We start from the raw sequence: 12,387 nt of genomic DNA, 5'->3' as shown, positions 1-12,387 counted from the left end.
GTAAAATGTGGACTGTAAGTTATTTAGCTTTGCTGTCATGACTCTCAGTTTTGGTAGTCACTGTTGATTGAAATATAATACATTAATGGTGAAAAGAAAGACACGACAGTGATGTAAGATGGCATGCTTCCACATAATACTGTATATAGTTAACAACTGATTGTAATTTAAAGTTCATGGAGAAATTCAAACACTTGAAAACATGAACGCTTTTAGTCTCAGTAAAAACTCTTTAATTATTGCCCTCAGTCTCTCTGCCAAAAACCTTTCCCTCTATTTACAGGTACAAACTTAAAGATGGCCGACTTTTCCACATCTGTTTCGCAATTGAATTTAAGTAACATGAGGCTAGAAATATTATGCTAGAAAAGCCAAACACTCAGATTCAGAAATTCAGAAAACAGTCAGATTTATAGTCTCTGATGAGATTTGGATTATTTTCTTTTTACCAATGATACACGAGATAACTCTATATGTAGCTTTTTTAGCTATTGTTAGCGGGACGGAGACCGAACACGCATCTGGTGGAAGTTGGCCGTGAAGCTTCCACAACTCTAATGTTTTGAATTTGGACTGCAGTACCCATTTTAAACACTTCCTATCATTACATATTGTTACATATTGCTCCTTTAATGTCAACTGGGACAGTCCAGTGACACTTCAACAGCTACTGATCTGTACTCCAAACTACAGAGATACTAGACAATTACTTTTCTGAAAATGATGTTGGTGGTGACATCAAGAAAAACATTATCCAGAAAAGAGTCAAACTTTTAATTTCATCAACTTATAAAATTCATGTTAAGTAGCTACAACAGACCAAATGAAGATCTCATCTTATACTTCCAGCTGTAATGATTCTTAAAACAGAAAAGCATCAAAATAATAAACGCTTCACTCACAGTACACTGTTCCTCATTCTAGGACCCAGACGTGGTGACCATGCCACTGCCTGTAGAGTACGGACCCGTCCCTGAAGAGGAGGAGCGTGTGCCACTTCACCCTGACGACCCCTCAGCTCAGACCGTGCTGGTGAAGGCCCAGGTGCCTGATGGGGAGGCTCCACAGCCGCCCCCGTCCTACCCTACAGACGAGAGCCGGAGAGGAGGCGAGCACGCCGTCATCACGAGCACAGCACCAGAGGCTAAAGCACAGTCAGCCCAGCCGCAGCCATGCCTCCACCAGCACCAGCAGCAGCCTCACACACAGACCTCTGTTGCCATGACAACCACTAACACAGTCACCTGCACAGCCACCTCGACACTCACTGCCAAGGGACCTCACGTCACCACCCACCCTGGCCCTGAAGGGGGCCACGTAAACATGGCTTTCACCCAGGGCCACCCACTGGAGAAGGAGGGCCACAACGGGAAGAACACCAGTCTCTGGAACCCAACGTACGGCTCCTGGTTCCTGCAGCAGAGGAAGCAGCAGCAGCAGCAGCAGCAGCAGCAGAGGCAGGGAGGGGTGGGTGGAACATTAGGCAGCGGTGGCAGGGTGCCTGGAGAGGGGCAGGAGCATGTTGGCCGTACTGTGGCTGAGGTGGCAGGATCACTGGGTCTCCAGCATCAGCACCAGCATCAGCACAAGCAGTTCCAGCATCAGCTCCAGCAGCAGCATCAACTCCAGATGCTGCACCATCAGCAGCAGCAGCAGGGTCTTTGCAGACCTCTGTTACCTCCACCCCTGCCTCCTGCTGCCCAGTCCCCACTACTGTTAGACTCAGCCGCCCTGCCCCCGGTCCCCCTCTACAGACTGAGACGCTTCCCCTGTGGGAACATCGGATACGGCTACCAGGAACAAGGCATGCCCCTGGAGAGTGCACACAGTAACCCCAACCCCCCTCCCCCCCAGCAGGGCACCTCCATGCCTTCCTCAGTAGCCCACCAGAGGGGGGCCTCCATTCCAACCTCAGTGTCCCTGGGTCGGTCGGGTATTTCAGAGGACAGCCGTCCGCTGCTGGTCACCATGGGAACGGTACAAGACCCCAGATTGCCCAGGATGGAGGGCCACAATGCCACTGTGCTTTAGCCCAGATGCCTGCTCCACTGCTCTTTTTCTGTCCCCGTCTCCCCTGCCGTCCCACCACTTTGGTTTCTTCCTCCAGCTGGGAAAGAAACAGAACAGAGTGAGTCCTTCAGTCTTTCCCACGAGAACCCTGGAGGTGTGTGAAACTCCAAAACGGATGCTAAAGCACATCAGAGAACTAAAAGAAGCTCTGGGATGGAAAGTGCAGAGTTAGGCCTAGATTTAAGAGTTCAAAAAATGTATTTTTTCAATGCTGGAAGGATCATGACTGAAAGAGACTATTTAGAAAAGGAGAGTTAATGGTACAGAAAGAGAAACTTTCCATCTGGAAGGGATCAGGAGTGAGCACAGCGGATTAAGTGTCTTGTGTATGAGGATGACCAAAAGGAGGAATCAAATCTCTATATTTTGCCAGACTTCAGACAAACTGTTACAAACTGAGGTGAGCAGTGTGACTGCAGCGACTGCAACGTTGTTTTCAGCTGCCCCGCTTCATGTGTCTGTTCTCCTGCAGAATCCTCACTGTTCCTGATCCACATCTTTTTGAAAAAGCGTGCGCTAAATAACTTGTGTCAGACAATTTTTTCAAGGATCTCACAGAATCTGACACTGGATTTCCAGAGACATTCATACAAACAGACAAATTAAAAAACACTGGGAAAAATGTGGTTGTTGATGTTTGCTTGCCTGCTCGTTTATTTATTCATTTGTTTATTTATTTTTTGGAAGTGGCTCTATAAATTATTCATGAACATGCTTCAAATTCATTTACATCAGATGGTTTTCACCCTAGGTTTTTATTTCAAGCTGTTTGTGATATCGCTACACCAAAAAAAAGAGACTGAACCATCTCAAAAAATGATCCACTCTGAAGATCCTGAACTTTTTTTATGAGAAAACTGCTACAGGAAATCATTTGTGTCTTTTAAATTCCAGCAAGCAGATAAATAAGAGCACTGAAGCGGGTTTATGACATTATTTGACAAAAGATATTACAGATTAAAGGCAAACCGAACAGCAGTTGAGCTTTTTACTGCTGCTGAAGGTTTGTAATAACTCTTTGCCCCTGGTTCTATTGAATTCACTGCTGAGCAAATTCCCCTTTTGTTCACAGCTCCATCCTGCACAGACAGAGTGCTTGGAGACATTGAATCTGAGGCTTTTCTTATGACTTTTTCAGTAACCTTTTATTAATTCATTTCTTGTATAAAAAAATAAGTCTTCTTTTCCTCTCTTTTTTTCTGATAAAGAAATAAAGTGGATATTGCTGAATCAATCTTAACCTTCAAATTGCTATCTGGAAGCACTCTACGATCCTGAATTTGCATATTTTATCTTTTCTATTATAGGATGAATGTTGTGGAATACAAATGAGTCTGAGTGAAAAAAAGTTTGCATATAAACTGCTGATCAGTTTGAGTCTCATTATGATTTCTCACAAACATGCTGTTTTCACTTATCAATGTTTAAAGTCTTTTTTTCTTTCAGTTTGAAGACAGTCTATCAGAGGCGCTGTTGATATTTAGGTAAATAATGACGACGTGTGTCAGTTCATTTCTGCTTCTGCTTGACTGTGTTTGGCATCATGTCAGACCCTCTGTTGATGAGCTGTCAGGCTGTCATGTGTCATGACGCTCACTGACTGATTAAGACAAATGGATTCCTGAGTTGATGAGCGGGTGAAATAATTGTCAATGACAAAGATTTTGCTTCGTCTACTGTTCCTGTGTTAAATGCATTAACTCTGTGTTCCCTTTCCAGCTCATCTCCATTGTTTGATGTAAAAAGACAAACTGAACTGCACCTGTACATGTTGTAATTATAAAGTATTGTTCTATGGCTCTGGTAAAAGCTGTAAATTGCCATTCAAAAGACATTCGCCAAAATTAATAAATTACTATATAATAACGTTTTGTCTACTGGACACATTATTTAGATCAACTACAGACTGTGTAGATAAAGATGTGCTGTGATGTTATCACCTGCTTTGTGGTGTTTCAAGTCTTGAGTTCATCTCCACCTTTGACCTTCAGAGAGACAGTACAGCGGACAGTCTAAGATCCAGGAGAGAGAGAGGAAATGTAACTTCTGACATGCAGGGAAGGAGCCACCGATCGGACCCAAACCCGGACCACCCACCCTGAGGACCAGAGCCCCTGAAAATAGGGCACGTAAAGTAACCACCCAGCCATTGGGCCCAACATATAGGACAATATGAAGTGGTGAGGGTGGATCTATTGCGACACCTCTGTCCTGGTTGATAGGTTGCCATGGCGGTGACTAGTAAATCACAAGGTTGATACGCCCTGAAAATAGTTTCATTGAGACCATAAATCCCACAATAAACAACATGCTGGCTTGAAATTTAAGATTGAGAACCTGAAGGTAATAAATACAGTGAGAAGACATTACAAGTAATCAGACGATTTTTCACTATCCTCCTATCCTTCCAGTCGGCCCTTCAAATGCCTTCAACCTGCTCACCACTTGTGCATTAACTTATTTTTAAAACAGAGTGTACTCCTATAGCATCTATGAGATTGTCTTAAATCTTAACACATCATTAGTCAGTGCTAACATTTTAAAATTGTATCTTCAACCATGGTGGTTTGTGTTACGTCCCTTTATTCTTTAAAGTCTTAATATGTGATTTTTCACACTTAAATGTAATAGAAATCAAGTATATCCTCTGAAAATAACTCTGTGAGTCATGACTGTCTACAATGGGTGTAACACCCGAGTCCCACTGTCTGTGATGTTTTCAGAGTTTTCAGAGTCCTATCTTCACTTTGTTTACATCGCCCGGACAGCCGGCTGACTCCTCCCCTCACGTATAAAAGTTGTTTAATTGAGGGACTAGAGAAAAGAAGAATAACATACTGTACTCACTGCTTAACTGTGTTTCTAGATCACGCTCATTTCAGGTAAATTTACATGCAGTGTGAAGATACGAGCAGAATAAAGATCGCTAGCATTAGCATGCTAACACAACAATGCAGCGCAAGTTGTTTTGGTTTCATGCTGGTGCTCAAGGGCGACATCTGCTGGATCAAAAAATCACATTACCTTTAATGCTTTGTAGTGCCTACGAGAGAACGAGAGGTGAAATACTAAATGAAGTCTTGATTTGTCTGTATTTCTGAAGGACTTTAGGTTTGACAGGAGTACACGTTACTGTTGTTGGCAGCAACAACAAGAGACACAAAGAGGTTTGGATAAAAGCTTCAGAAATGTCCTACAATTTGGGCAAATTTTAAACATTGGCTCTTTTGTGCAGCAGCTATCAGCTCCCGGTGTTATAAACCCTTTGTTAGAATAAAGCTCACACTTTGACATCATGCTGATTCAGATCAGTGAAGTTGTCATTTTCCAGACAAAGCCCTTCTCACCTTTCTGCTTTTTAAAGGAAACAATAGTATGAGTCTCCCTGCCATCATCAAATTGTTTCACTTACCCTTCAGCCCACCCTGTTAGGTTAGAGTGTATTATCTGAAAAAACTCTCCTCTCCTTGCCAAATGAGTTCTAATGAAGGAAAACAAACGTTTAAACCTGTGTTACAAATGGAGCAGGAAATGTGCTCGTTTAGAAAGCAGGGCTGCATGAAAAAGTAATTTCTCTCACTATTAGTGACCTGGACTACTGCAACTTATTCTTCTGGTTGGGTTTGTTTCATCTGTGATTTTAAAAGTATTAGAAATGTTTAAAGAAAAGAAAATCCAGATCACTTGATAAATAAACTGGTTGTACTGATTTGAGTTGTCAGAGGGTTTCTGCAGTATTAGATTTTAGATCTCATCAAGTTTTATTGGACTCCTATAAAACTCCTAAAGGGACCTAAACCACACAGAGTATTAGGTTTCCTGTATAAACAAAAAAAGGTAAATAACTTGAGCTTGTTTAACCCTTTTCTAGTCTTCTGACTACTCAAAGTGCTTTTACACCACATGCACACCGACACATTCACACACTGATGGTAGAGGCTGCTGTTTAAAGTGACCATCAGAATTAACTCATCCATTCATACACATTCACACACTGATTGTTTTTTTGTTTTTTTTTGTAAATGTTATTTCATTCAAAAAAAAACAATAAAGTTAAGAAAAACAAACAAACATAAAATCTCAAATTTTGAATGAAAAGGAGCAGAAAGAAGATTAATCTTATTAATCCTGATGGTAGAGGCTGCTGAGTAAAGAGTCCATCAGTATTAACTCATCCATTCATACACATTCACACACTGATGGTAGAGGCTGCTGTGTAAAGAGTCCATCAGTATTAACTCATCCATTCATACACATTCACACACTGATGGTAGAGGCCGCTGAGTAAAGAGTCCATCAGTATTAACTCATCCATTCATACACATTCACACACTGATGGTAGAGGCCGCTGAGTAAAGAGTCCATCAGTATTAACTCATCCATTCATACACATTCGCACACTGATGGTAGAGGCCGCTGAGTAAAGAGTCCATCAGTATTAACTCATCCATTCATACACATTCACACACTGACGGTAGAGGCTGCTGAGTAAAGAGTCCATCAGTATTAACTCATCCATTCATACACATTCACACACTGATGGTAGAGGCTGCTGAGTAAAGAGACCATCAGTATTAACTCATCCATTCATACACATTCACACACTGATGGTAGAGGCCGCTGAGTAAAGAGTCCATCAGTATTAACTCATCCATTCATACACATTCACACACTGATGGTAGAGGCCGCTGAGTAAAGAGTCCATCAGTATTAACTCATCCATTCATACACATTCACACACTGATGGTAGAGGCCGCTGAGTAAAGAGACCATCAGTATTAACTCATCCATTCATACACATTCACACACTGACGGTAGAGGCTGCTGTGTAAAGAGTCCATCAGTATTAACTCATCCATTCATACACATTCACACACTGATGGTAGAGGCTGCTGTGTAAAGAGTCCATCAGTATTAACTCATCCATTCATACACATTCACACACTGATGGTAGAGGCTGCTGTGTAAAGAGTCCATCAGTATTAACTCATCCATTCATACACATTCACACACTGATGGTAGAGGCTGCTGTGTAAAGAGTCCATCAGTATTAACTCATCCATTCATACACATTCACACACTGATGGTAGAGGCTGCTGAGTAAAGTGACCATCAGAATTAACTCATCCATTCATACACAATCGTACACCGCCAAGGAAGCTGTGGACCCACATGGCTGCAGACGCTGGGGATTGAACCCCCAACCTTCCAGTTGAGAGACGACCGACTGACGCACCAATACAATGTTGACTCAGAACTTTAGTTTATGTTGAATAAGTAAAAGAGAAATCCTCCCTTTCCCAAAAGTAGAATAAAAACACATGCTGAAATCTTTAAAGACCCAAAAAATTACTAAACATCATTAAATAATGAAAAACAAAAACACAAGTACGTATTTCAAACATCTCTTTCACATGACAGGCATCTTCAAAGTTTGGTTCTTGTTAAATTGTGAAAATCAAGTCCATATTTTATGAAATCGTGCTTCTTCACCCTTTACACTGTGGTTTGTAAATCAGTGTCTGATGTCTCTTTAAGCTTTCATCTTGTCTCAGAATAATTCTATTTTACATGTTTTTCTTGTAACAGAAACTTTTTAGTTTGTAAGATCTGCAGAGTAAATATCTAAAACACATATTAAGCTAAGATGGAGAACAACCTGACGGGGAAACTACGTACACCACCTCTAAATGACCTCACACATTGTTTTTCTGCATTACATGTTAGTTTATATATATATACGCATCTGCCTGACTTTAGCTGAAATACTAACATGATGGTCGGGAGCAAACATTGAGCCTCCATATTATTTATTTTTAAGTACTTAAATAACATTTTTGGAGTTTATATCTAATAAACATATTTGGCTACATCTGGAACATAAACAATCTGTCACTGACATTAAATGCAGTGCTGTGAAATATTGGGACTTTAATTTTCTGGTTGAACAGGTTTAGAGTCGGGAGTGTTTTTCACACAGATATATCTGGTATTTATAGTTATGGCTCAGCAAAAGAGATGTCGTCTACTCGTCACCCACAGAGCCATCAAGCCTAACGTCATCATTTCATAAGGTGAGTTTTCTTTAGAGCATGCCAAAACAACATATATACTACAATAAGGACATAACCACTGGCCTCTGACATCCAAATGGTTTACACAGATTTTTTATGAATGTCTGATTCATTCAGATAATAAATAAGTTGGCTTATTATATCCTCTGATATCAGCCTATAATAACCCTAATAATTCTGTGTATGTTTCCATATATACCCGTTCTGTAAAAAACAGAACATATAATGCAGGAAACAATGCTATAGGTGATAAAGACAGAAGTTAGTCTGCAGCACATGAACATGTAGTAGAGAGAGAAACAGATGACAGTCAACCAGAGTTGAATGATCAACATTGAATAGTTATGTTAAACAATTCTTTGTTGTATTGTTTTTTTTACAAAGCAACCTTTGAGTGCCTTCGATTTATTTGAGGACTTTTCTATTATCCATATAGAAATGTCTTTTTATCATTCAGGCTCAAAACGTCACTGTACTGTCTTTATGGTCAGTGGGTAACTTTAAGTATTCCTATGGAACCAATGACATTTATAGTTCACTATATATATTGTATATAGTATAAAATATGTATAAAATGAATTGTATAGTTTATCCTCTTAAGTTTCATTTTAAAATGTTTTTTTAAATTTCCAATCCACCAATGTTTGTACAGTTTAATGCAGCATCACAGATCTAAAGATATGTTCACCATTCAGCTCTCAAAGGTGATAAAGACATTAGCCAAATAGTCCACTTTAAATCAGAGTATTTATTATCATCTAGGGTTGTTCCATCTACATCTATCCCTAGCAACAGTCATTTAACATATCAATGAAAACGTGCCGCTGTTGATGGATTTAAAAATGAAGGACTAGAAGTCTGGCTCTGATTGGGGAGACTTGATTTGCAGCGTGATCACGATGAATGGAGACATCCTGATGTTTTAATATTAGCTTTAACTGTTGACCTCTCATCCAGCATCAACAGGGGTCAAAATACATAGATCTCTGACTCTCTGTAAAACATTGTTTCTATCTCTGACACCTTTACTCTTCATGTCTCTCTTCGTGTTTTAGAAAGCTGTATGTGATGGATCAGTGTTTTAAAAAGTCAGGGTCCTCCTGACATAGCTCATCGCTTTTATACTCTGCTCGTTTTGTACTTATTGTTTCTTTATTATACTTCTTATTGTACACATATTATATTTAGATTTATAAATGTCCTACTGCTTTTTACATGGAAGAGTTTCTGTAACGACCAAATTGACCCCCGAGATAAATAAAGTATTTCTGATTCTGATTTAGAAAGTAAACCAAACTGAAGCACTGCCATGTTTCTTTTGAAAACTAGTTTAAAGAAGAGTTATGCTGAGAATGCTACAGAACAACCAATCAGGATTCAAGAAGATAGATTGTGTTGTAGACTATTTCCTGTACAAATACCGAATCTGATCCATGACTCAACAAGAAGCCCAACTCCTTTAAAAGGTTAGTGTGAGGCCAGAACATGGAAACAAAGGGCCAGAAGAGTTCAAGTTTCAGCAGAGATGCAGAGAGGAAATCAAAGAGAGTTTATAAAGACGCCACACTGCTTTGAAATGACTCTGACCTGAGTACTGAGGCGTGTTGCAATCCACAAACTATGTTCGGAGATAACAAACATCTCACTATCCCAGCTGATGTGTTGGTTCAAGATGTTTTTGTTGTTTCAATGCCAATAGTGAATTTGTTTTTAAACCAGCTTGAAATAAAAACTAAATCAGAGGGACCAAGTTAAACCCTGTATTTAGTTAAGTCACCAGATAGAAGCAGGTAAACATACAATCGATGCATCTTCACTTTCTGCTGGAGCTGGGGTCTTGGTTGACATTTTCAGAGGGATGTGGTTCACATTTGGCATGACAGCAATCAATCACAGGGTTTCCATAGACCCGGCTCTCACCTCCAAAACTATTGGAGCTCCATGTTCCAAAACAGATACACATGTTTATTTGCTCTTTCTTTCTCCTTTTTCATTTAACGATGTGTTTTTTTGTCAGCAGTATTTAAAAAATAAGAACACAAAATGTGGTTTTGGTTTCACATTTCAACAAAAGGTTTTTATATTTTAGGAGCACTTATAGCCTAGCAGTTCTGTCCCGCGCTCTAAGTACAGAGGCTATAGTCCTCGTCACAGAGACTGTGGGTTCTAATCTGACCTCGGCTCTTTGCTGCATGTCATCCCCCTCTCTCTCCTCCAAACATTTCCTGTCTCTCTTCAGCTGTTCTATCCAGTAAAGGCAAAAAGTCCCGACAAATAAAATACTTTATGTATTAAACCTGTGTGTTATGGGTCATTATAACTCATTTACTTTCTTTCATTTCAAAAACACACACTGGCACAAAAAAAACATAAGAGGGGGACAGAAATAATAGGATCCTGATGCAGTTACAAAAAAATGTGCTTGTCTCACCTAAATATTAAAGGGGGACACTATCTGTGTTCAAAAATAATGTTTATCCAGAAAGCTGTACGAGGTATGCATGTCTTGCCTTTGTTGGTTTATTTTTCAAAGTTGTGTTCTCCTCAGTGTCAACCATGAAGGTTGAGCAGTCGTAGTTACTATTAACTAATTAATTAAAAGAGTTACATGAACAATCATCCCTGAGGAGATGACTGGAGCCTTACAGCTGCATTTTGCATTGTGTGGTGCCTCTGTCATTAGGGTGCTGGGTCTGCCTTTCAAAGGGGATGTACGATGCATATTGAACTTTTGTATATCTAGATAGCCGAGACCAAAGTTGAATATCATTAAGTAAACGTGTAAAGTATTCAATCTGGCATCAAAAGCTCCTTCTATAGACTGCTCTGAAGACTAAGTCTGTCCAACAAACGTCTCTGCCTCGCATCCAGCTGCTGACGTCAGCTGATCAAAGATTTCTTGATCCAGTCATCTTCTCCACATGCAGCAGCCCTCAAAATGCAGCGAGGCACATAACAAGCAGTGCTAACAAAGGTAGAAGTGATTGTTTCAGACAGAGGCTGGTCAGAGGGGCTGCACACAGGGATGGTGGAGGATTCTGTTTCACTCTGAGTCATGTAAAGCTTCTCTAGTGCAATCCCAGAATAGAACTATAGAGCTGGAAACAAGCATGAAGAGGGTGACAAAGCTTTACTCAAGCAGTATGACTTCACTGCAGGATCTTTTGTTCTAATCTGTGAGGAATGTTCAAGGTTCAAGGTTCAAGGTTGTCTTTATTATCCCTGCAAGAGGGCAATTTGTTTTGCAGTCAGCAGTCAAACACATACATACATACAGCCCGCAATGAGCAAACAACATAGAAAGGACAGTAGATAAGAAACAGAGGCAACACAGTTAGTGGTTTAAAAAGATGATGGCAGCAGGAACAAATGAGTTTCTCATCCTCTTTGTCCTGCATGATGGCAGGCTGAATCTGCGGCCTGACGGCAGCAACTTAAAATCCTTGGACAAAGGGTGACTTCTGTTGGTGACTGGACTAGTGTACACCGCAGGTCACACCTTCCCATCCATCCCACACTGACACACTGATGGTAGAGGTTGTTATGTAAAGTGTCCATCAGTATTCACTCATCCCATTCATACACCGCTGACAAAACAGCGGAAACAACTTAGTGACTTCCCAAGGACACATCAGACATGTGGCTGCAGGAGCTGGGGATCGAACCCCTGACCTTTCGGTTGCGAGGGGATCCACTCTACCACTGAGCCAAAGCCGCCCCTATTTTTTGCTAATGAAATAAATGATCATCCTACATCACTCTTGGAAACATGCGGAGCAGCATGATAGGGTTTAGGGACAGCAGAAGGTATAGATTCAAAAAAGCTGCAGCTGCCTTTTTTTTTTTTTCACTGCAGGACAAAACAACATGACCAGAGGCCTGCTGGTGATTTCAGGTTTAGTTGGGTGGATAAGATGCTGCAACCATCCTAACATACAATGTCTGTTTAGACTCTATAGTCACTCTATTGCAGGTACTACATGTTTGAAACACATCAGTAATGAAATCATTTTAAATCGATATTTTATTTAAAATAATTACGGCTGACTTTGGCAGGATTATGTACAGTGAGCTGGTCATTATTGCACATAAGCCCTGACAGGGTGACCCAGGAGCCCAGCAGGATTATCCCTGTATTGTAAACACGTCTATGTAGAGGCTTGTGCTGCTGCCAGGATTTGCTAGCAGATAGCAAACAGTTTGCCAGCCGTGTGTGCGTGCTGTGCTCCGTCATGTTAAACTG

General features: G+C 40.6%; 1 protein-coding gene across 2 annotated transcripts in view; it reads left to right on the top strand.

Moving 5' to 3' along the window:
- The window catches only part of alk (ALK receptor tyrosine kinase), a 385,940-nt gene extending 382,003 nt beyond the window's left edge, over nucleotides 1-3,937 (top strand). For both annotated transcript variants that reach the window (XM_061062375.1, XM_061062374.1), the window contains exon 29: nucleotides 925-3,937. In XM_061062375.1, the coding sequence (XP_060918358.1) occupies nucleotides 925-2,031 (1,107 nt within the window). In that variant the 3' untranslated portion in view covers nucleotides 2,032-3,937. The remainder of the gene's footprint in view (nucleotides 1-924) is intronic.
- The last annotated feature ends 8,450 nt before the right edge of the window (nucleotides 3,938-12,387 follow it).

The sequence above is a fragment of the Labrus mixtus genome, chromosome 18, assembly GCF_963584025.1.
Source record: "Labrus mixtus chromosome 18, fLabMix1.1, whole genome shotgun sequence".
NCBI classification, from domain to species: domain Eukaryota; kingdom Metazoa; phylum Chordata; class Actinopteri; order Labriformes; family Labridae; genus Labrus; species Labrus mixtus.
The sequence above is the reverse complement of the archived record's forward strand: the minus strand, read 5'-3'. Positions and strand labels throughout refer to the sequence as shown.